Source organism: Ischnura elegans, chromosome X (genome assembly GCF_921293095.1).
Source record: "Ischnura elegans chromosome X, ioIscEleg1.1, whole genome shotgun sequence".
NCBI lineage: Eukaryota > Metazoa > Arthropoda > Insecta > Odonata > Coenagrionidae > Ischnura > Ischnura elegans.
Genome location: NC_060259.1, coordinates 3,321,036 through 3,347,672, shown reverse-complemented (window position 1 = coordinate 3,347,672; position 26,637 = coordinate 3,321,036). Strand labels below are relative to the sequence as shown.

At 40.2% G+C, this 26,637-nt stretch overlaps 1 protein-coding gene across 1 annotated transcript in view; it reads left to right on the top strand.

Moving 5' to 3' along the window:
• Window positions 1–25,659, top strand: part of LOC124170870 (protein Peter pan) — a 47,938-nt gene extending 22,279 nt beyond the window's left edge. The window contains exons 4-8 of the mRNA XM_046549882.1: window positions 11,551–11,735; window positions 13,938–14,082; window positions 15,419–15,528; window positions 15,618–15,841; window positions 25,264–25,659. Of these exons, the coding sequence (XP_046405838.1) occupies window positions 11,551–11,735; window positions 13,938–14,082; window positions 15,419–15,528; window positions 15,618–15,841; window positions 25,264–25,454 (855 nt within the window). The 3' untranslated portion in view covers window positions 25,455–25,659. The remainder of the gene's footprint in view (window positions 1–11,550; window positions 11,736–13,937; window positions 14,083–15,418; window positions 15,529–15,617; window positions 15,842–25,263) is intronic.
• The last annotated feature ends 978 nt before the right edge of the window (window positions 25,660–26,637 follow it).

Here is a 26,637-nt window from a genome sequence, read left to right as displayed (position 1 = left end):
TCTACTTAGTACTCTTTAGAAATCTCTACTTTATATTGTGGTTCAAATTTTCCGAGTTATATTTTTCTTAAACGAAAGATAATGTCTACTTTATGTCAAATTTCAAGTGAAAAACGGGTCGACCATTTTGCATTGTAAAACCAGACAGATGAAAGCCAAAATCTTCATAAGTCATTTGAAGTATAGGCAAAGCACCAGGTGAAAATAATATTGCATTTTTTTTCCATTAAAATCATACCAACGCAACACCACCTGGATAAATTTAAAAAATTTCGAGGATTTACGAGATCGCGCGTGGTTTTGAAAAGTTGGTCATGTTTGGGCCACTGTATCATCACTAAAGGGTCGTATTTATGTAAAATGGCATATAAATCTATATCTGGTAATGATTTATGAGTATTTACGCTAAGTTTCAAGTCTCTATCCCCAAAAAGGTGATTTTGGACTTCATTCCAGCTTTTTCCGATTTCGGACCGGTGCACAGTGGTCGGAACGGCCGATCTGGCTGGACAAAAGTCAAATATTTGAGTTTGGATAAATAACGTGGAAATGTGCTTATTGAATAGGTAATGAGTTGTAGTTTAAGATAGTATGCTGTTTTTGCGGATTTCTTTCAAATGCAATCCACTGTAATGGCTAGAAACTTCGATTCGGGACTTGTCATGATTTTACTGTACCGGTCACTGACTTTTAGGCATCAGTATCAGTGGTTCTAAAACCATAATGATGGAATATTTTAATGTAAAGTGGAAGTAAATAGACTTATCTTTATATTGAATTCATAGTTTGGACAAAACTTATTGTTATTCTGAAGAATCAATCTGTTGAAAACAATCTGACCAAAATTGTTATAAACGTACTTTGTGTTAGAATTTAAAAGAAGCCCTGAAGGCCCCGGTATAATTTTAACGGATTATTGTAGGCAATAGTCTTATAAAACATGCTGAGCAAAAATTGGCTGCGCCTAGTTGCGCCTTTTAGAATTATAATGTATTTTCTACAGTGACATACGAATCTTCGAGCGGTGCTTTTCAGCTTACCGCAGAGTGGCGCTAGTGAGATACGCGCGAAATTGGAAAAATCATCAGCACTAAAATATTCTTGGGAACGACTTCATGTGTAATTTGTTTATCTAAACTTATTTTTATATTTACTTTATTATAAAAAATTGCATTGTGTAATAAAATTATAAATAATTGTTAATTTATTTTTGATTGATTACATTAGTTGTTTTCCTAGCTGGAATGAGGTATTGGGTGTTGTGGACACTACCCGTAACACCATAGGAAAACGGAAATAGCCAAATTGTGAGAATGGTTTGTTCTTACTAGACGTGACTGGGAACCGTAACCTTGACACCCGTGCAACTGAAAATCCGACCTCAGTGCAATGGGGGCAGGAAAACGATCCTTCGTCAAAGTAAAGCAGGATTGACAAAGGAGAAATCAAGTATGCCAGTAAAAGATATCATAAATTCAGAAAAAATTGATTCCCTACAATATTCCCAACCTGAAATTCTACACCTTGAAAATAAGGGCAAAAGGCTAGATATTTTTACAGCAATTTGAAGCTGTGCAAAGTGATACAAATATGCTTATGAATGAACTACTATTTGTCACTCACTCACTCTCCTCTCCTTAAGTTCCCCTTCCCCAAAGCAAATGGTCAAATTATTTCTTCACCCACTCCTTAACCGACTCAGCCCACAAAGAATTCATGGCTAGTGATTTATTTTGTATCGCAATTGTGCCATTGCGTCTGTATATACCATCGAGTGACTTGACCGTATGGAAGAATCCACGGCCATCTTCGCCAAGATATTGCCGACCGATCAAGTTGTCTTTTAAAAAGGAAACTTGTAATTTTATCGTTGAGGAAAAGGCATACATGGACGAAGAGATAAATAAATTGAGGCCGTCCATTTGGTTTGATGTTGCAGTTGATCATCATTTGGTTTTGTCGATGGTCGACGGTAAAGCCGTCAGTTCTATGACTGGTATTTCTTCCCAGACTTGCAATGTCTGCAAAGCTACTCCTTGCCAAATGAATGATATAAAACAATTATTATTACGACCCGTAAACTCAGATGTATTCGAGTTTGGCCATTCACCTCTTCACGCCTGGTTAAGGATTTTTGAGTATATGCTTCACATTTCGCATAGAGTTGACATTAAAAAATGGCAAATTAAAATCGCCGAAAATGAATCCATTCTTTCAGCATGAAAAAAGTGTGTCCAGGACAGATTTAGAGTGGAAACGGGGTTGATTGTGGACATTACGAAGCAGGGAACTGGCTCCACGAATGATGGCAATGCAGCGAGGAGATTTTTCGCCCAACCAGATTTGTCTTCAGAAGTCACTGGAATCAGCAAGGAACGAATACAAAGATTAGGTACCTATCGTGTTGAAAACAGTGGCGTCAAAACGCGCAATTGATGTGGAAGTTTTTAAGCAATATGCTTTGGAGACGACAAGGTTGTGCGTGGAGCTATACGGATGGTATTATATGCCAGCATATGTGCATAAAATGCTAATTAATGGAAGTGATATCATTCGTACGGCTCCCTTACCAATTGGTGTTTTGTCCGAAGAGCCAAAGGAGTCCCGAAATAAGGATATAAGGCGCTACAGGGAAAGCAACACGAGGAAAATCTCTACTGCTACGGTAAATGAAGACCTCTTCAACATTCTTCTGGTATCATCAGACCCTTTAATATCTTCCAAAAGAAAATTGAAAAAAGTGAAGAATTCCCCTTACCCACCCGAAGTTATGAATGTTCTATTGCCATCAATAGATGAAAATTATGGCTTAAGTGACTCGGATGGTTTTGTTTCTGACTAAGTAGGATTAACAGGAGTGAATTTCGCCTAATTGAAATGTCTAAAAGTGATTATTTTCTGTAAATTGTAAAATTTAAATTATTTAAATGTTGCAAAGTGATTGGTTTATGCCCATTAATTTCTTGTATTAGGTGCAATGTTCTGGTAGGATTAACAAGAGTAAATTTCGCCTTATTAAAATGTCTAAAAGTGATTATTTTCTGTAAATTGTATAAACATTTAAGTATTGTGAAACACATTGTTACATTGCTATTTCCATTGTAAATTTTGAAATCAAAATTTGTCATTCAAAAAGGAGATACTAGAGTAATTTTAAAGTCACAGGTCATTTAGAAACTGCCCCACTAAATTAAACCTGGTAAGAACCTCTCATTAAATATGATGGGGCTAATAGCCATTGCCGTTATCTCTTATTCAAGGACGCAGAAAATTTTAAGCTATTGCAAATGAAAGATGATAAAATGTTTGACAGCTTAAACATTAATTCGCACAGAGTGATAATAATTTCAGCTAATAATTAATTTTCAGGCAATATAGTGAAAACCGGGGGATTCCCAAACCCCCTATTTTTGCCTCAGGTCAAGAGAAAATTATTTTAACCATTTAATAAGGTAAAGTTATCGATATTGAAGGTATTTCAAAAACATTTGCCACTTATGCGTGCAATATATGCGCCCGACAGACTTTTGTCCAGCCAGGCCGGCCTTTCAGACCACTGTGCGGTGTGCGCCGGGTCGGAAGACGATCGGCCGCCGCGGCTGGCGTAAAGGTATTCGGCGCCCACTTCGACAACTATAGAGCAAACAGCAAGCTGAAACTACCAGGCCAAGGCATTAGAATGGCTTATCAGCTTTAAAAACTGTATTACTACATGAGTTTCATGATAGCGCTTCCTGTCGGCAGATTGCTGGACCCACTAGCCTCGAAAGCTCCGTAACCGTAACTTACTCGACTAGACATTTGTAATGCTACTCGAAACACTCGAGTCGAGTACCACCGACTCGACTCGAACTTTCAAGTACTCGCACATCCCTAGAAGATAATGTGCTTTGTTATTACGATTACGCGGCACGAAAATTCCAATGACTGTTGGAAACGCGGTCGTATATAAATTTGTGGTTTGAAGTACTCGTACTACTGGAATCGGAATCGATTTTTCCCCTTGGCAAGTACTCATTTTCGATTCCGGTTCTTGGCTGAGAATCGAAGAATCGAGGAATCGAACCGACCCATCACTAGTATTTATAATACACTTTGTTGAATACACTGCATTTCAATCGTATTCCTCCCGGGTGCACATAGTATTCAAATTGAACTTCCAGATTTTTTTCCAGAAATAGCCTAAAATAGAACACTTAAGCATTCATATTTTCTAAATATATGAACACGTACTGTCAAGATTTTCAAAGCTTAAGGAAATCACCTAAACAATATCTATATGCTTCATGATTTGTAATAGGTGAATGCATTGTGAGGAAGGATGCTCTGGCACTTGAATAGCTCATAACAAGCCTTTAGACACAACAATAACACTTTAGGTCACATTTTTACTGCGTACGAAAAGTAACTCTGTGACTTTCACTAAAAGAACCTCTTTTTGGGGATTTACAAAGGTGAACACGAAACCATGGCAAAGCCACACATCAAAATGCCACAGTTAATATAAGTCAGAGCTGCTATTGGCCAATTTGATGAGCAAATGAAGTATGCTCCAAATGAAAAGCAGAAAATTAGCTTATCGCTTTTTTTCACATTTTCAAAGGCCTCCACAATAGAGTCCACTTGATTGCGAAGATATTATCTCTGTCATTAAAACTATGCAACAGTGACAGTCACCTTCTTGCTTGAAGTTCAGTCATAAGAGTGAATCTGCTAAAGTCAAGGAGTTGATATAATCTTTTATGAAACAAAAACTATGCATATTTTAAGCCTTGCCTGTGCATATAAAATCAGAATTAAAAAATGTTTATTTTAAAGGAACATTCCTTTGTGAAAATGTGCATTATATCTTTGTTTGACTTCGGTAAAATTGAATAATAAAGGAGTTCAAATTAGATTGGCAGCATTAATCATGAAGAAATTCTCAAATGGAATCAATAATTAATTATGCATGTCTATTCCATTCTTAAATTTTGCAAAGGTTTCTTCTCTTTCTTTATCATGGATTCCACGAGTGAGTGCCATCTGGGTTTAGCCATCCCTAATCCCTGCAATCTAGTAATCCCTGCACAGAAGCTCAGGAAATGGTCAGCTAACAGGTTTGGTAACACTGTTAGCAAATATAACAATATAATGAGAGAGAGGTTTACCATATAGTGTGTGGAAAAGACAAAGATATCTACTTATTTGATGAACCACTAGCAGATTGATCATGTCAGCACAACGGAATGTAATGTTGCGGCCTGTGCCTAACCAATGTTGTGTCGCGAGTCCTAAGTGTGGGTTATTGCCCTTGGTTTCAGGAAGCGAATTATTATTATTAAAGTATTCTACCGATTAAGGTAGGTTTGCATGGAGTACTAAAGAAGTGATCTGGGAGCCTTCCTTTCCTTCCATTACCGCCTTCTTCAATTCACTATAAGGCCTACTCCCCTTCAATCTATCCAAAAATCCTACTCTTTTCCTTCCCCTCCCTCGTTTCCCTAACATTCTACCCTCTAACAACTTTTTCAACATCCCCTCCCCGCTGAGTACTCCCTCCATCCATACCTTCTGTCTCCTCCGTATCTCATCCAAAAGCTGCCTCTCCTCACCCACCATATCCAGCACTTCGTCGTTCCTTTTCCTCTCAGTCCATTTTACCCTCTCCATTCTTCTCCATACCCACATCTTGAATGCCTGAATGCCTCCAATCTTCTCTCATCTTCTTTCCTCAGTGTCCATGTTTCGGCACCATAGAGAGCTACACTCCAAATCAAACTCTTCACTAACCTTTTCTTTAAACTCTTACATAACGATCCTCTAAGAAGCTCCTTCCTGTTCATGAACGCCTCCTTTGCTAGTGCAATTCGCTTCCTGATGTCTTTGCTACTGTGTCCGTTTTCCTCTAATGTGCTGCCCAAATAGTTAAACTGCTCTACCTGTTCAAGTTTTTCCCCACCTACTTTGATCTTGAGTCTCACATTCCTCGCTCGCGATACTTTACAAAACCGCATTACCTTAGTCTTCTTGTGATTAATCCTCATCCCATACTCCTCGCAACGCTCGTATAACGCATCCACTAGAGCCTGTAATCCCCTCACTGACTGCCTAATCAGCGCCTGATCATCCGCGAACCTTACCGATTTCAACATCATTCCTCCCACTTTCACTCCAGCTTCCAACTCGTCCCACGCTTCTCTAACCATCTCCTCAGCGTATACGTTAAAAAGCAGCGGCGATAGAGGACAGCCTTGCCTTACACCTCGGCCAATGCCTGCCCACCCAGATCTCTCGCCCGCTACCCTCACTTGCGCAGTCTGGGCCATATAAAGATTACGAATCAGTCATCTATCCCTCCAATCTACACCTATTCTCTTGAGAATATCCATCAGCTAAACCCAGTTCACCCTATCAAATGCTTTCTCAAAGTCCACGAAACAGGCATATACGTCCTGGTCATATTCTAGGTTCCTCTCGACGAGGGACCTCATTACTGCTATTGCATCACGAGTTGATATCCCTTTTCTGAAACCAAATTGATCTTCGCCCAAATACTCGTTTGCCCTTGCCTCCATTAGCCTGTTCAATATTCTCAGTACCACCTTCGCCGCATGCGATATTAGGCTGATAGTTCTATAATCTCCGCATTCCACAGCTTTCTTCTTTTTCGGAAGCGGAATTAAAACCGTCTTCACGAAATAATCCGGCCAACACCCCCCCTCATAGATGCTGCGAACTAGTTCGAAAAACCTTTTCTTACTATCCTTCCCTAGATTCTTCAGAAGCTCACACGGGATATTGTCAACTCCTACTGCTTTCCTAGCCTTCATATCACGAAGTGCTCTCTCTATTTCCGAATCTAATATCCCCGGCCCAAGAATGTCCTCCTCCACTGCACTTTCATCCTCTAAACTCAATCTCTCCGGCCTGTTTCTTCCATCATACAGATCCTCCACGTATTCCTTCCATCTACTCAGTACCTCTTCTCGCTCGGTTAGCACTCTCCCATCTTTAGCCTTAATTTTAAACATGGCTTGTCCTCTTTTGCCGCATGATAGCGACTTAACTTTGGCGTACAACGTGCCTACTTCTCCAACCTTCTGGAACTTTTCCATTTCCTCACACTACTTTTCACCAAGCCTCCCTTGCCCTCTTAGTTTCACGACGTAATCGATTATTTAGCTCTCTATACATTCTTTTTCCCTCCTCTGTGTCCACGCTCTTCCACTTCCTTCTCTCCTCCATCTCTTTTACCATCGCCTCCGTAACCCAAGGCTTCTCTATCCTTCTGCTGTCAACGTAGCCAATTTATTTCTCCGCCGCATTAGCTATTCCAGTTTTAATATTATCCCATCTTTCCTCAACAGACTTCGTACCTTCAATCTCCCATACATTGATGTCCACTAGTTCCCGATATTCTCTCCTCATACTCCCCTTCAGTGCTTCTACATTCCATTTCCTCACCCTCCTGCCTTTCATGAGCCTTTTGAATCTTACATTGCATTTCATAAGTACTAAATTGTGGTCTGAATCCGCATCTGCTGCTGGGAAGCTGCGCGAGTTTTTCACACTATTCCTAAACCTCTGGTTTACCATAATGTAGTCTATTTGATATCTGCCTTCATCCCCTGGACTTTTCCACGTGTACCTTCGCCCTTTATGATGTTTGAACCACGTGTTTGTGATGAATAACTTGTTTCTCTTGCAAAATTCTGCTACTTTCTCGCCCCTGTCGTTTCGAATTCCTAATCCAAATTCTCCTATTTCGTTTCCATCCCTACCTTCCCCGACTGAAGCGTTCCAGTCCCCCATCACTACCAGATTTTTCTTACCCGGTGTGTCTCTAATTATTTCCTCGAGCTGTTCATACACCTCATCTACTTCTTCCTCCCTATGATTGCTAGTGGGCATGTAAACTTGGACCACCACAAGGTTGGCGGGCTGCGCCTCAATTTCTACCACCAGAATCCTATCGTTTACCTGGTCTATACCTACCACACGCTTACCCATCTTCCCGTTTAATACTAATGCTACCCCTTGCTGGCTTTCTTCCCCTCCACTATATACAGGGGCGCCGACTTATAAAAAATATTGGGGGGGCCCATACCGCGGGTCTTGCATCGGGAAATTTTCTAAATTTTAGATGAAAAATAGTGAATTTTTTAAAAGCCTTTTAGAGGGGTCATATGATCAACATTAGAACCCCGAAAACTTGAATCTCTATCACTCGACACTTCGGGAAACTCTGCAAGCCTGACACATTTTTTGGCTTTGAAAAAAGAAACAAAACAACAACAGCACGGTATTTTGGTAAAACGCTAATTTCATTTACAGTTAAATTACGCTCGTAGTCTATTACAGAGCAGTGAATATATAGCTCTGAACCAACTAAAATTATATTTAAATAAATCCTAAACTATCATAAAAAGAATGAAACATAAAATATTGCTGTTGCTCAGCAATAGCACTTTGATTAATAAGTGATGTAGGCAATTTGAGTTTACTTTGAAGAAGACTCCGCGGTTCATTTAATTAAAGCAATATCTCAACGATAATCCTTTACACAGTTAGCAACGTTTATAAAGTACGCATAATACTTTCAGTCAACAAATATGTAAATAGCGGGTTTTAATTGGGTCTTACACTCTAAAAATACATATATATAAACATATATATGAAACAAATATATATATATATATATCTGTTTTATAAAGATTTTTAATATTTCTATAAATACCATTATTAGTGCAAGTGTCTTTAGAAAGGTGCAAATAGCGACCGTCTGACTGGATTACTGTATATGAAGTCGTTGATGACTGGTGGGATATCAAATTCATCCAGAACATCACGGTGGGCATGGACAACAGCCAAGTTGTTCAATCGCTTCTGTCCCATTGTTGATCGAAGGTATGATTTCAGACGTCTAAGGGCGCTAAATGACCGTTCTGCTGTCGCTGTCGTTATTGGAACTACTTGGAGAAACTTAATGCACTTCACTACTTCGCATAACATTTCTCCAACTGCAGGCTCTTGTGTAATGTACCTTCTTACAACACGCATATGTTTTTAAGACCAGCTGTTTTTTATTAGCGATATCGGCTAACATATGTAAGTGTAAGCGCAATCTCTCAATGTCGAGGTCGTTTTTGAAAAATTCAGTTGAGTTTACAAAATTTGTTTCCCCTCTGTTCACTAAAAGCAAACACTCTTGTTCAACTGCAATGACCTGCGTAAGTCCAGTGGATGAAAATCGCTCAGTAATGCAAGATTGCACCGTTTCACAAACTTCAATGTAGATAGCTTTGTAGTATTCGTTTGGAGTTTTGAAAGTGTGCGGTGAGCTGGCTTTGTCGTTTTCATATTTCTATGGCATAAGTCGATTCCGAGGAAGTGAAGGATCATTAACTTGTGAAGGTTTCTCTTTGAAACCCAAATCCCAAAAGTGTTCAAAACTGCAGAAAAGTTTCTCGGGTTTTCCACCGGTTGATATCGTTTTTTCCATCGGTATTATCGATATTCGGAAGATCCCCTGAGGATGATCAGCAAGTCGCGGATCGAAACGTCGGGAGACATGGACGGTATCAACCGGTGGAAAACCCGAGAAACTTTTCTGCAACTGATACGCCGGGAAAACCTGAGATCATACGTGTTCAAAACTATCACGCCTTCCATTCAGTATAAAAATCAAGCCCTCATATATTTTTCCAAGATCAGCAGCACTTAGATGAGGGCATTGAATTTTTTCATTACATCCTCTACTGGGTTCATTACATGGCAATAAAGACGTAAAAATAAATGAGTCCTAAATTGTAACATTGACTCAAGGTAGCCTGCACATCTGTAACCAGCCTCTGTTTTGTCCTCTCCACTAAATGTTTTAAAAAAATCTAGAAGTTCTTCAAAGTTTTTCACTATTGTCAAAACACTGGAAGCTCGCATTGTCCATCGAGTCGGGCAAAGAGGTTGTAGACCAGGTTGATTGTTGGCGCTTTCACAACGTATGCTTCTGAAAAGTCACATCCTTTTGGTGGATTCCCTTACGGTGTTTATTAAGTCCTTGACAAAAGCCATAATATCCCTCATAAACGTAAGAGCGCGGAGACTGTCGACAACTGCCAAGTTTAAACTGTGAGCAGTGCAGTGCACATAACATGCTTTTGGTTATTTTCTAGAATTATTGGGGGGGCGGAGCCCCCCCAAACGAATTATTGAGGGGGCTCGAGCCCCCTCAGGCCCCATGGAGTCGGCGCCTATGACTATATATAACCCTATACCCATCACTCCAATAGTCCCCCCCATCCCTCCACCTCACCTCGCATAATCCTAAGATATCTATCCTCCCTTTATCCATTTCCCTTTTGATATTTTCTAACTTTCCCGCCCTCATCATAGTCCTCACATTCCTCGTCCCCACATTTATAGCCGACTTCTTCTTCTCCATCTTCTTGGCCTTCCATTCTTCTTTCTTCATTGCTGCTGCCGCTGATGGTGATGATGATATGTCTCTGCAAGGATTTCGCATGTTGGCGACCCCGAGGACCTTGCCGACCTCGCTGCCGTGCCCGACACCCGCCCTTTGCAGACGGGTCCCAGGCGATGAGATTCCGAGGCTCATTTGGTTGTACTCCATGTGTTCAGGGAAGAGATAGTTGGTAGGGTTTCCCACTTCCATTCCAACAGTGTTTTTTACGTGACACCATCACGTGGACTACGTTTCGTCTGGCTCCTACCCTTCGACCTATCTGGCATGGGTGGCCCTACCGGGAATAATTTAGAATTAATCCCGCCAGTGCAGCTCTAGGGGTCATAGGAACGCGCAAGCCTTTCCACCGCGACAAGGTTGTAGCCCAAGGGAAAGGCAGGAAGCGAATAATCACACACAAATATTTGCATTTTTTACCAAATTTTATTTCCATTTAAATTCCCAAATAATCAATTGAGTGAATAAGCATCAAGTAATAGTGAATTTGTGCATCTAGAATAGCCAAAATTTAGGATATTAGCAGTGTCTCGGGAAGGAGAGGAGCTGCTGGTGATGGCAAGGTGGTAGCATGGGCTGTATTGCCTGCACTTTGACTCCCTCTGATGACTACAATGTGACTAACCACTGATGAGAGACAAATTATTGGTTGAATGAGTCTACTGGTAACCTAGTGAGTGACGGTAGTGTGTCCACTGTGCCATTTTATAGGATGGGTGAAACAAGGATGTTTTCGACAAAGAGGAAGGTTTAGCCATTTTTGAAAGTGAAAGTTACAAATACCGAGGCATATGTTGACTATTGCTGGCTATTCTGAGACATCGCACAACAACATATTTATGCATGTTTTGGAAATAGAAATCTTCCATTCCCAGATCACTCCTGAAGGTCTGAGAGCAAATGAATTTCTGAAGCAAATGCTGTCCTCTGATTGGAGAAAGTTGTGAGAAACTTTCACTCACAAGGCACACCTCCACTTTCTCGAGCCAAATCCGCTGAGCTGCTAAAATATATTGAACGAGGAATAGTTCAAACCTATATCTCTGCTGCTCTTCCAACTTAGTGAATTGTTCGTCTTCTTTTTACAGGTCAATCTGAGTGACATCCGGCGATGTGTGCTGCTGAACTATAATCCTGCTTCAAAGATCATTGATTTTCGTCATTATGCGATTAAAGTTGTCCCCAAAGGAATATCAAAGAGTGTGAAGAAAATGGTCCAGAACAAGGTTCCCAATCTATCAAGATTTGAAGACATGTCAGAATTTTTTTCTAAGTAAGCATTCTTTGATTACCCTTAGTAGTATGTTCAGTATATTAGGTAGAGATGGGTTGATAAGAAATATTAACTGGGTTAATGTATTTTTTTCTATGCGTTACCTAAACTATGCTGAACTTGTGGGAAAACATTTGGCTGTAATTTTCCACAATTTACCTGTCACACTGATCTCTATATTATTGAATTGCAATTTGACACTGGAAGGAAAGAACTTCTCACTTTGCCAGAGAAAGTCTAGAGAAGCATGTATTCATCATTTTTGGTGTAATGAAAAAACTTTGTCATCCACTTGGGTTTTATTTAATGATTAATGTTTTTTCGCAACATTCTCATTCCACTTGAGACCACTTTACTGAATTGCTCATAAATAATCTCAAATTGTAAACTTTCTTCTGTTTCTCATGTTTTATGTTTTGTCATACTAGGTATTGTTTGGGTCGATGTGAGGATAGAGAAAAGATTTATAATATTTATTTAAGAAGCATGTACATATTAATAAAAGTAAATGGATAGTCAGGAGGGGTATGAAAACTAATAATTGATCACAGAGAATGCTGATCTGGGGTAAGTTCTCAGTATCAATATTTGAGATTTATACAGTACACTCCCGATTGTTTGGGCTAATGGCTTTGGAGATTGCCAGTTCGCAATCTTTTTAGTGGAGATAACTGGTTGTACTCGTATTGCTACTGATCCATGTACGACATGGTTTCAAAAACCACACATCTGTAGCTGTGTGATGACGGATACAGAAAAGTGGTTTGCATGAATGCTTCAAAACCCTGCTCGATGTCGGAAACTACACTGTCCGGCACCATGCCACATAGTCGTGTCTCGCACAAGTTGCCCGGGTTGCAACTGCTGTGCGACGTGTATCCGTGATGAAGGAGCACTGTGAGGCTTGGAAAACGGAACACGGTGCTCCTGTGAATGCAGCTAGCGCGTCATCGCTTCCGTTTTACGAAGGCGATTATAATGGAAATAATGTGCCTGGTGTATCCTGGCATTAATGCAGTAATTGCGATGATTGTGCATCTGATTTTATTCTTTTAAAAAGATCACGGAAAAAATTGAGCGAGTGAAAATCATGCACGAAGAATGCGCGACGTGCATAAAGAAGCGCACAGCTGGATAATCAGGAGTGTGCTGTGGTTCGTTTTATTTCTTGCAGAGAGTAAAGTGAGGCCAAAATAATGTTCTGGTAGATAATGATCTAATATGACATCTGTATGTGCTATTTTACTGTATTGTGGTATTTTAAAGCGATTTATTGACTTATGTAAAATGTATTGACCAAACCTCACATTGCTGTTAAAAAGCGATAGATAATAATACAAGTTGGAAGGCAGAATTACCATTGTCCATGGAATTTTTATTTTAGGCAGGAAAACATAGGATATGTGGGAGCCATGGATTCAAAATGCACACGCTAGTAAAAGCTTTAGGAACTAAACTAGAATTGCCTGTACTGAATGGAGAAAAACTTTAAGGATGTAGATTAATATACTGGTGGCCTTAGGAAAATATTGGAGTAGTCCATTGTTCTTATATGCAGAGCTGGAATGTAAGAGGACATAATATGGAAAATATGTAATGCATAATTTACCCTGACTCTTCATCAAGAATATAGTCCTGACATTGATCAAGATGTGTTCTGAGACAAGAGTTGAAAAACCGAAGCAAGGCCCCATAAAGTGTAGTTATCCTACACAATGCAACACTGTATTACAATTTTGCGTTACCACACTATGGTGACAATCTTATCTTCCTGCGCAGGCTAAGCAGCTGGAGCAGCCAAAAAAATTTCACTGATCAAGGGAAGGAAAAATGTGCAAAATGCTGAACAGTTCCTCACTTCGCAACTGTTTAATTGATACTTACTTTAGACTGTTCCCAGGAAAGATGTTTCTCTCCACCACGCTGCATTGCATCGCCCAGCCTCAAAGGCCCCAAATTTTAAAGTTCAGGCCCACTTTAATTTTTTGAATGTTCAGATCTCTGAAAAATCGTATGCCGAATTTTCGGGAGTAGAGGACTAGACTAATTGTAACAATTGTGCAAAACATTATTTTTCTCAAAACTTAGTTGAGTGCCTATGCACTGCATTGGAATTCACAGCTTTAATTATTGTACTTGAGTAAGTAGAATCTTCCAGGTAATTTGCACCTCAATAATTTTTGAACTTGTTTTTCCTTAAAGGTGTGCAATGCTGTCTGAAAGTGAGGCTGAGGATGAGCCAAATAGTCATGTAATTTTGCCCCAGAATGTGCCTACTAGAGGGAATGTGGCATCTAATCAATCTGCCATAAGGGTAATGGAATTAGGACCAAGGATGTCAATACAGGTAAAGCAGCAGCATGCTTTGTCTTGCCATTTCAGTCACATTACCACTGAGGTCTAGGCAATCACAATCATTAAAGAATGAACATACAATGGTCTGATAAACGTTTTGCCTTATTTTGGATGCCACATGGAAATTTTATTTAAATTATGTTACTGGCATGCTGATAGATTAGCTTGTGGGATAGTTCGAGTCCACAAAAGACAAAAAGCTATTGCTTTTGTGGGAATGTTCAAGTATTGCGTACTATATTTCAATTTGGTAAATGGGTAGCAAGTGCATGCGTGCTTGCTCATTTATTTTTATTGGAAGATGTACAACAGAAGGAATTCTGAAGGATGATTAGTGAATTATCCTTAGTTTAAAGTTGGTTGCCAATTAGTGGCTTTTGTTTGGTAAGGATTGTGAGAATGGCCATGACTTTAACTAATTCCGAAATAATTCAAGGTAAATATTCCTCTCAGAGAAGTTTAAGTGAATCACGCCTGCCTGATTCCATTTTCTTGTAGTATGAGTTGAGGTCTCTCTTTGAGACTATTTATTTCTATAACTTTGCGAGGGCACCACATGTAATAAATATAAATAAATTCCAATATATGCAATGAAAAAAGCAAAAAAAGTCGTAAACAAAACAAACACTCAAATGAAATGTTTTGGCATTGCATATTTTGGCGGTCTTCACTGGGTAGGAGATGTTTGTGGACTGAGGGGAGGCTGAGGGGGATGAGAAAGTGTGGGAGGTGGGGGAGGGTGTGGTGGAGGAGGGGGAGAGAGAGTTGGATTGAAAGAGCGAAACACATTCCCTCCTGCCTGCTGCGGCCCATCCTAACTCTCTCTGAACCTGAAAGTGGCAACATGAAAGCGTGAGGGATGGATCCCAGACTGTGTTCATCTCTCGATAGGGCTGGCCCTTGTGGGTGGGGCTTAGTGTCAGAGTGGCACCAGGAGGAAAGAAGAAGATGGCACAAGGGTGATTTGGCACGCTTTGGTGGGCATGACGTATCCACTTATGATAATAAACTCAAAACTAATCCTAGTGAGTAGCATTTGGCTGGAACGGGGAGCCAAGGGGTAAGGACGTGGTTGAATTTGGGTGGAGTGATTCATATGTATTCTGTGGCTCTCACAACAATTGAATGTTTTTGGAAGGAATACTTTTCAGATTTTAACTACTGGCAAATACATATTTTTGAAATTTCTTTACTGGAGAGATTCAAGTTCTTGTGACATGAGGGAAATTGTTATTCTCATTAATAAAAGAAACATTGAGTTAATTGTTATTTTAAAGAATGTAAGATAATATTCACTGAAGAAAATTTTAAATTATATTTATTTTCAGCTTCTCAAAGTGGAGGAAGGTTTGTTGTCTGGCGAGGTTTTATTCCATGAGTTGATAGTGAAATCTGAGGAGGAGAAAAAATTGATAAAGAAAAGACGAATGGAAAGAATGTAAGTCACATGGCACCAATTCATTCATCACTTTTACAAAGGCATAAGGCAAATTTTTACAATGATTTTATGTCTGCATGCAATTGTAGGTTGATGAAAGCAAAGAGGAAGAAAATTCAGGAGGAGAACAAATTGAAGAAGGAGCGTCTGAAAGAAGAGCACAAGCAAAGGTCTCTGAAGGGAATGAAGAAATTAGAGACTGATATTCTGATGAAGAAAGCATCTGAGGAAACGAATGCAGCTAGAGGGACTGATGACGAAGATGATGATGCTAACTGGTATCGACAGGAGGTTGGGGAAGAGCCTAGCCAAGGTATTGGCTCCTTTTAACCCTTTGGAGATTGGCCATGATTGTATAAGTGTACCTTGTAATTTCCACGGAATTTATGTGAAACTTGCACAATACACTGTGGAATAATAATAGTTAGTGCTACCCCAGTGCAGTTCAGGGCGTATATGGATGAGATTGATGGGGTGGGCGGGAAAAAGATACCGTATAAGCTTGTGTAAGAGGCGCACCCCTATTTTGAGCATCGAAGCTATGAAGAAAAAAAAATTTTGCGACATTTTTTTTATCCTATCGTGCGGTGTTGCAGACGTATGCCTGGAATTTCGACAGTTATCGAAATGTCCTCTTTCAGTACTATTTGAAAGAGGAAATTTTGATAACTGCGGCGGCATAAGAGGGAGTAGAAAGAGTTCCGATCCTCTCTTTGCATACGCCATCCCTCTACGTTGCTTGTCCTACTCACGAACAATTTTGTTTAAAAGCTCTCGCAGGAGTATTGCAATAGAATTTATTTATTTATTTATTTATTAAATTATTCAAACACAGCCATAATGGCCTTTACATTGAATACAAAACATAAAATCTGCAGCTTTAACAAATATAAACTATAAAAAAAACTATAAAAAGGATATAAAAAAGGAAAAAAAAGGGATTCAGTAGATGGCTTTTCGAAGTTGCCTCTTGAATAATCTTATGGGCATTGAAAGATCCAGGGAAGGGTGAGTACTCGAAATGGAATTGAAGGAGGTAGGGAGTCTGTAAAAAAGTGATCTCTGAGAGAGAGAAAGACGGAATTTAGGTTGGTGTAGTAGGTGGTTATTACGGACGGAGCGGGTGGGAATGTGGAGTGAAAAGAAAGGCAGCATATCTGAGGATCGGAACTTGCCATTTAAGGCATTGTAAATGAAGGAAATATCGTGGAAATTCCTTCGGGAGGATAGTGGGACCAATGATAGGGCAGACTTTACTTCAGAGCGAGAAGAATTACGGAGGTGAGGTACACGGTGTCGGACTATTGAAATAAAGAAATTAACTGGGCGTTCAAGAATTTTAAGGTTGGAGGGGCTGGCAGTGGAGTAAATAACGGAGCAGTACTCGAGGATTGGGAGAACGCAACCGGTGAAAATAGCTCTCATGGCGATTGGATCGGTAACAGAAGTGAGTCGATAAAGAACACCCATGACTGACATGGCCTTGGTTTTCATTTTATTTAGGTGCGGAAGAAAAGTTAGTTTGGGGTCGAAAGTAACACCCAGGTCATTGATGGTGGACTCTATCGGAACAATTTCATTAAAAATAGTATATTTATGAGGATTGAGGGTGCGTTTTAAAGAAAAGGGTATGTATTTTGATTTGCTTGTATTAATTTTGAGCTGCCACTGAAGGCACCAGGCCTCGAGGGAATGAAGGGAAGACTGCAAAGACTGAGAGTCAGAAGTATTCTCAACTCTTTTGAATATTTTACAGTCATCTGCAAAGAGGAGAATTCCACATGCGTTAGAAAGTGCACAGCTCGTAATATCATCAATGAAGAGGGAAAAGAGAAGAGGTCCGAGAACACTGCCTTGGGGAACGCCTGAAAGGATGGGGGTGAATTGCAGCCGTGGAAAATTTTAAGGCAAAACACGACAGGCATGAGCTTTCCCAAGAGATTGAACAACAATCGGGGCAATCTCAGCGCCGTAGGATAATAACCACGTCGTAGATTTAAGGCCCCTTGCACACGCACCGATTTTGGACGGCCGGTAAAATATTGGCCGTCCACATTCCAATAGTGAACAATGGGAGAGCATTGGAGCTTGCACACGTACCGACCACACGCCTGCACCGGCAAAATGCCGGTTAGCTGCCGGCTATTGTCACTGTGGATCGCTGACGCCGGCTCAAAAACTTAGCAACGTATCGTTTGACAGGTAAAAATCCGGCGTGTGTGCAAGCATCGCTTCGCCGGTAAAATATCGGCCAATATTTTACCGGCCGTCCAAAATCGGTGTGTGTGCAAGGGGCCTAACGGAACTACACTCGGCTCTCCATCAGCTAATGCCTCTACCGTTTTTTTCCTTTCCGAGACTCCACAGGAAAATATCAAGTTACAGGGGAACAATGGAAACGTGTTTCATCCCTACCCCATTCCACCAACTAACCTTTTTCGGTCTACCAGGTTCAATTCCCCGAGTTTCTGGAGGTCAAATGCTACGTGAGTCACCTTCTGAGCTCGAAGATATCTCGATATCTTTCAGCAATTGTATGACACGCATGAGGTTCTAAAAAGAATTAGACCTAACGCGACGTATATCTTACAGCATTTAAGTTTTCTGAGCTCTAATTGATTGACACAAAGATTTATAGCTAAAATAAGGCTACTAATATTCAACATAGTCCAAACAGCACAATTTCGGAAGAAACAAGCGTAGCATAAGCGCATTCAAACAAGACGAGACGGACTGGAAACTCAGGCAACGCAAACTGCGTATATCACATTGCTGCGCCTTCGCCCCTTTGCTTTAAAGGCAACGACGTCACATGCAAGATCGGACGTGTTCTTCCCTTGCTCCTTCGCTCGTAGCTTTAAATACGGAGGGGAGGGAGCCCTCTTCCCCTCGACCTCTCCTTCAGCGCTCTTCACTTATAAGCATTTCCGATTTCTTCTATCCACCATTAAGTCCAACAATGAGCACACTCGTTCGAATTTTTTCAACCGCAGGTTTTGACACCAATATTACTATATGCAGTATAAATGCCGCGGGATGCCCACTCGTGGCAATAAATTTAGCGCGCGCTCCGGAGCGAATCACCCCGCGCGATCTTTTCAATGTTCACCTCTGGGGTACCAACGTGACGGTGCGATGCTTGCAAGAAATTCAAACAGGAGCATTTTAAAAATACGTCTCTAAGGTAGAAACTCCCCTGCCTGCCGCTTGATTTTGACCCAGGGTTTCAGATGACTGACTCACGCTGAAAACCAAGGCCACTCAGTTCCCCTTGAACTTGCAACCGGTGAAGGGGAGGGGGGGAAGATAAGAAGTTTGTGTAAGAGGCGCACCCCCATTTTCGGCTGCAATATCTGGGAAAAAAGGTGCGCCTCTTACACGCGCTTATACGGTATATCTCTGCAAAATTGAGGGTGCAGCTACTAATGTGAGGTTGGTGAGGAGTGGGGGGAAGGGAGTTATGGGGATTTAACCATAGTATACAGTAATTCGATCAATGCATAGTCATTTATAATATTCTGTCGGCAGTCTTTCTGTTGGCCAAACATCAAAGTAGAAATGTATGTAGTCACCCTGGTTTCTCAAGAGCTGAGAGGTATGTTAGTGAGGTATGGGACACTCAAATTTAACGAAGGAGTTGTGTGGTGTTGGGGTGTGCAATAATGCTCTTCATTTTAATGAGCTGGTGGATATAAAAAATATTTAACTTCAGGAACATATTATATTCTAGCATAAATCAATGGTAAAGCTGTCGTTAAATTCAAATTTGATTTTTCAAAGATATGCTGCCAGAAAGAAGAAATTATGTAACTTAATCTGTCCTCTTATAACATATGCATGGCAAATCACAGGAGAATGATGTCATTTTTACACAATTGTCTCAGGGAAATGTATTAAACATCGTGATTATCATTTACTTAGTACTGTTCTTGCAAAGTAGTGCTCATTGTCTTAATTTTCAATGCAAAACGAGTTCAGGAAGGCGATCCTATGAGAACTTCCAAAAGTAATTGTATTTATGATGATTTTTCCATGGAGTGCAATCACCCCAGTTGCTATTATCTACTTGCCTGGTTGGCACGTTTTCCTGGATAGCACCTTCATTTTTCATGGTCCCTTCAGAAACATACTAATCAAGTTCTACTGTAAAGGCCCTCAATCTTAGAATATAAATGTCTACCACTAAAAATCAGAAAGGGAGGTTATTCACGGACAAAATAAAAATGCAATACTGACATTTCACTAAGAAAATGTAAAAAAATGAATAGGAAAAATAGGTAAATATAATTCAGAGCAAACTATACAATGGTGAAGCAGCCTTAACTATTCTGAAATGTACTAACATAAGGCCTAAGCCTCACTGCATTGGGTCCTGAAACTAAGACTTCACTTACCCGCGACCATCATATAAGGGAGAGAGAAAGGAGACAAATATTTTCTGCATTCATTTGTCTGAGTGGGAAAATCTGCAATGAAAATTTTCGGCTTTTGCCTCCCGGGTCAAGAAACCTACTGCCGAATATTTTCGTTGTTAAGTGAAGGATAAGATCATTTAATTTTTGATTTTTTTCAGAGGTAACTAAGAATCTGGTGGCTAAAAATAAATGCCTTTCTTGCATCTAGTGCTGCCTGAATGTTTCAAGATCCATACAACCATCCAGTCTGCTGAGTAGAATAAATTGCTTCAGATTTAACTTGGTGGAAATTATGGATATTCATGGATGAATGATTTACCTTTGTAATTTGCACAGAATATGATTAAAAATAAGTCACAAACGGGTGTATGCCGCGTGTCGTGATGGAGATAGCCCCGACGTTTCGTGACCGACTGCTGGTCACTTTTTCAAGGGAATAGTGTTAGGATTGGGTTTTTGCTGCCTTTTTATATTTCAGGTGGGAGGGGTGGGCGGAGGGTGTGGGGAGTTAGGACTGGAGGGGAAAGATAACGAAATGTGTGGATGACTGGGTTCCAAGTATTGCTGATTCTTAATCCGGTATCTCTATTGTAGTTGTTCTTGTTTTTCTTTATTTCTATGGTCTCGCGGATGAGTCTGGTTTTAAAATGTTTTATCCTCGCGATGACTCTTGATTTTTCGAAGTCGATCGCATGTCTGGTGCCTTCGTGCTCCGCTACGGCTGACTTTGAAGGGTAACCCAGTCGAATGGCCCGCTTGTGTTCTTCTATCCGAGTTTTGACTGTTCGTCCGGTTTCCCCGATGTATTTCTTCTCACACGATCGGCAGGGGATTTCGTATACCCCTTCAATTTGAAGTGGCGTCCTATCCTTGGCATTTCCGAGGAGGTGTCTTACTTGGGCGTGTGGTTTAAAAATGGCTTTAATGTCAAATTTCCGGAGGATGTTACCGATCTTATCCGTCGTTCCTTTCACGTAGGGGAGGAAGGCTTTCTTTTGGCTAATGATGTCTTCTGCGTCTTGGGAATTGTTCCTGTTGTCCTTGTTGATAATCTTTCTAAAATTTCGGGATATAGCTCCGTTGTCGTAACCATTAAGACGTAGTATGGATTTCAGCTTAATAATTTCTGAAGATAGATTCTTTGGGTCACTCAGCCGGATCGAGCGTTCAATTAGAGAGGTCATCACAGCGTTTAATTGAGCAGGGTGGTGATGAGAACTGGCATGGAGATACCGATTTGTTGATGTCGGTTTTCCATACACGGCGTGGCCTAGGCTTCCGTTGTCATTCTTCTTCACCAAGACGTCGAGAAATGGCAGTTTTCCGGATTTTCTATCTCCATAGTGAATTTAATGTTGCTGTTAAGGGTATTTAAATATTCAAAAAATTGTTCTAACTTCTGTCGACCATGCGTCCAAATGATGGAAGTGTCGTCTATATACCGTAACCAAATTTTGGGTTTATGCGTTGCATTTTCGATTGCCACTGTTTCTAAGTGTTCCATGTAAATATTCGCCACTGCTGGAGAGATGGGAGATCCCATCGCCGCCCCTGAAACTTGTTCGTAGAAATTATTTTGCCATCGGAAGAAAGTGCTGTGCAGGCAAATAGATGTCAGAGAAGCGATGTCCTTGTCGAACCTTTCTTCTATTAGTTGGACCGCCTCTTCCCCCGGTATATTCGTGAAAAGTGACGTCACGTCTAAAACTGACGAGAATGTCCTCCGGGTTCACTCGTACGTCCTTTATTATTTGCAGGAAATGCAGTGAGTTCTTTACGTACGATTTGGCTTCCTCTACTCTAGGTTGCAGAAGGATAAGGGGAATGCGATGGTATTATTAAAGAAAGAGGACTACATTAAGAAGATGGAAGAGGTCATAAGAGATGGCCCATACCAAAAATTAGAACGCAACCCAACGTCTCGCTTCAAGAGGATAACCACTGAAGCCATTAAGAAACATATAGGGGATACAGAAGTCAGAAAGAAGCTGATACCACAAGACCCAAAAACTCCTTGTATTTATGGATTACCCAAAATACATAAGGAAGATATACCACTTAGACCCATCGTTAGCGCCATAGACGCCCCACCGTACAAGCTGGCCAAATATTTTGAGAAAAAATTACGCAACCTAAAGTAGAGGAAGCAGAAATTAGAAATATACCGGGGGAAGAGGCGGTCCAACTAATAGAAGAAAGGTTCGACAAGGACATCGCTTCTCTGACATCTATTTGCCTGCACAGCACTTTCTTCCGATGGCAAAATAATTTCTACGAACAAGTTTCAGGGGCGGCGATGGGATCTCCCATCTCTCCAGCAGTGGCGAATATTTACATGGAACACTTAGAAACAGTGGCAATCGAAAATGCAACGCATAAACCCAAAATTTGGTTACGGTATATAGACGACACTTCCATCATTTGGACGCATGGTCGACAGAAGTTAGAACAATTTTTTGAATATTTAAATACCCTTAACAGCAACATTAAATTCACTATGGAGATAGAAAATCCGGAAAACTGCCATTTCTCGACGTCTTGGTGAAGAAGAATGACAACGGAAGCCTAGGCCACGCCGTGTATGGAAAACCGACATCAACAAATCGGTATCTCCATGCCAGTTCTCATCACCACCCTGCTCAATTAAACGCTGTGATGACCTCTCTAATTGAACGCTCGATCCGGCTGAGTGACCCAAAGAATCTATCTTCAGAAATTATTAAGCTGAAATCCATACTACGTCTTAATGGTTACGACAACGGAGCTATATCCCGAAATTTTAGAAAGATTATCAACAAGGACAACAGGAACAATTCCCAAGACGCAGAAGACATCATTAGCCAAAAGAAAGCCTTCCTCCCCTACGTGAAAGGAACGACGGATAAGATCGGTAACATCCTCCGGAAATTTGACATTAAAGCCATTTTTAAACCACACGCCCAAGTAAGACACCTCCTCGGAAATGCCAAGGATAGGACGCCACTTCAAATTGAAGGGGTATACGAAATCCCCTGCCGATCGTGTGAGAAGAAATACATCGGGGAAACCGGACGAACAGTCAAAACTCGGATAGAAGAACACAAGCGGGCCATTCGACTGGGTTACCCTTCAAAGTCAGCCGTAGCGGAGCACGAAGGCACCAGACATGCGATCGACTTCGAAAAATCAAGAGTCATCGCGAGGATAAAACATTTTAAAACCAGACTCATCCGCGAGACCATAGAAATAAAGAAAAACAAGAACAACTACAATAGAGATACCGGATTAAGAATCAGCAATACTTGGAACCCAGTCATCCACACATTTCGTTATCTTCCCCCTCCAGTCCTAACTCCCCACACCCTCCGCCCACCCCTCCCACCTGAAATATAAAAAGGCAGCAAAAACCCAATCCTAACACTATTCCCTTGAAAAAGTGACCAGCAGTCGGTCGCGAGACGTCGGGGCTATCTCCATCATGACACGCGGCATACACCCGTATGTGACTTATTTTTAATCATCATGAGCCGCGAAAGCTGCACAGAATATGTTTGAAAGAGCCAACATCTATCGACTACCCCTTCCCTTCTCCGAACCTCAGCTAAGATGAAGAGTGAAAGTGGTTCAACACGACTCATTGTCAGTCTGAGTGTTTTGTTAAACAGCCTTTCATGCTCAGAGTTTTTCATTTATGCATACATTCAGGGCATTTGTGTATATTGATATAACTTTGGAATACTTTTAAAAACATGGGTGCATTGGTTCAATATGTACAGTCGTCTGTGAGAGTGTCCACCTAGTCTGAGAGAGTTAAGCTGATAAAGGTCTCCAGAGTACCTCTATCAGTTTAACACCAAAATAAAAATTTATTTTGGTACCACCTGGTTGCTTGAGTCCTGATAGGAATGTGGCCAGTTGGGAAAAGTTCACACATTCAAATTTAACAAATGGATGGGAATATGAATTACAAAGCGACAGAAATTAACACTTAACTAGTTATGCTGTCTATAGGTAAACATCACCTCACATTGAAAGACAGTTTCTGTTAGCAACTTCAGGGAAGAGCAATTTTCAAAAGTCTTAGGGCCAAATTGAGTTCTGCTTCTCACCAAAATTTAATCTTCCTCACTGCCGCTGTTGCCCTTTGTTACGCATCCCAAAAATTTCATTTGTTTGTAAATATAAATTGCTCTCAAAGGTAAGACTGGAGATGTTTTTATTACCACATTATCGCATATTTGTCTTTGTTCTATTGATTTATTGAGGCTAAAATGACTTGTTTGTGTGCATTAGTTACCTGCTGACTCCCAGAGTTCCTGTCAGTTTCTATTTTGCATGTTACAGATTGGACATTCCAAGGAACTGTTCCTTTTTAATAGTTTAGATTATTGTTTCAACTTACCATTATGTTGGTAAGTGCTATATATTAATTGATATTGTGATCACTCTCATGTGTGAACTAGCACATTGCTCTGTTTTCTGGAGCAGATATTTGAAGCTAGCATGCATCAATTAGCTCCATTTGTATATATTTTCGAGGAGTTGAAGACATTTCCTGTATTCTGCAATGCTTTTGCCACACATTTTCATAGAAATCAGGTATTATTTGCTGACTGTTATGTGTGTCAGTTTAAAATGTTTCAAGAGAAATTCTTAGGTATACATTTAACTTTACAGAAGTGGTATTTCTGTGGCCGTCATCTTAGAGAGGCACGTTTCTCTCACATGTGCGTACGTACTAACCAAATAGTTTTACCCGTATTTTGTTAGGATGGTAGTGGGACCAAGAGAAATTGTCGTGTTAGGGAGAGAAACATGCTAAAGAGGAGAGTACTGACCAAGTTCCACTCTATTTGGACAAATACCTGTGCACAATAGTCTCTGAATATGCCCATGAAATCCTCATCACCACTGTTTTCTCAGGTTCGAATTCCTCTCAACATCAGTCCCATGGAAAGGTTTGTGTATTAGAAATGTGTTGAAATAACTGAATTGTTTTATGTAGGGAAACACCTTACCTATAAATGGTCTCAAAATTATATCAGCCTTCCACCCATTTGACATAAATTGCCATGAGAAAATTCCCATTGACCAGGAATGGATGAAAGGAATATCCACACTCATTTTGCTCAACTGAGTAATGCATCCTTGTGCCTGCTCCCATGTCATAATGATCCCACCCGGCGGGCTCGGGTTCAAATCCTGTTCAAATCGGGTTCAAATTTACTACAGTATCAGGCTAGTGAAGAAATTTTTATCTTATGTGATAAAAAAAAGTAAAAATAATAAAAATGAAATACAAGTCGACATGGTAGTGTATAATTCATATTTTTCTTTTCAGATCTCTTCTCAACAAAACCCTCTGTAGGTGTTAAGAGGAAGAAGAATGTTCCTTCTTGGATAAAGAGGAAGAAACCCAAGCAGGAAATTGATAGCATTAGCAGAGGAAATTTGAAAAAATTTGGAAGTAAGAGAGGAAAAGAGTTCTCTCGACCAAAGTGGACTGTGACTGATAGCAAAGTTCGAAGGTGACATTTCCCTAAGGAGAATCTCGTCATTATGTCTGAGGACCAAATCTAATATGCAAGATGGGAAATTTTAAGTGCTTTCTTTTTTGTGTGACTTATGGTCTTTTACTGTGCTGACACAAGTTGTGTTTAAACATTTTATTCATATTGGAAGTATATAAAATTTTATGTACTCCATGAGTTGACCATTAAATCATTCATGCTGTGAATTTTTCATTTGTTTTCTTGTCTTTATCATTAAAGTTGATTTAATACGGACTAGGAAAGCTCACTAATGCCATATTAGTATTGAATAGTCTGCATATCATTGATAGATAGCAACCTTTGTGATTTTTCTTGCTATTAGTTTGCTCAATTTGTAACTACATATTTTATTCCCCAGGTACAGACTTATTTCAAAATTATCGAGTGATACATTGCTAGTCTTCATTGTGGTTAATTCAAAGGTGGGACCATCTTTTCGAAACTGAGGCATCCTAGGCTGCTTCTAATTGTTATTCATTCTTGTGCAAAGTCCTTGCTCTCCATGCATTTAATAGTTAGGGTGAACTTGGTTTGTCTTCACTTTGATGACGCTCTAGATTTCTGAAATGCTTTTCAAATCATCTATTATGAGGAATCTTATTTTAAATTTCAGTATCTAGTTGAGTTTTCCTGTACTTGTGATCATAATTTTATTTTATTCTAAAACCTACCTGCTACAAATCTCCCTTATGTGAATTTTTTCCAGAGCCAGCATCTTGCCAAGTATTTTCTGTGGTCCTTGGGTGTTGCAGTACACAGTGTATGTACAAATATATGTGTCCCCTTTCCCTTGGGTTCAGCTTTGTCATGGCAGATAGGATTGTGATTTCTAGTAACCCCTTGAGCTGAACTGTGGTGAGTTACTCCCAAGATCAGAGGATGTGAGCCATAGGAATCATGGAATAATGCTATGTGAAAAACTTAAATTGCATGTGGGTAACTCAGCTGTATGTAATCACTGAGAAATGTTCACTAATCAATGGAATGAAGCGAATCAATTGATGGATGTCATGTCAGATTTCAACTATTCTGTGCTTGTCCTAATTGTGTGTGTGCAGTTTTCTTGGTAACAGTCATCCTTCTTGGGTATCAATTTTGGTAGGTGATGGTAACTATTGAACCTAATTTGATTAATTCATGCACTGCAGATTTGTGAATAATTG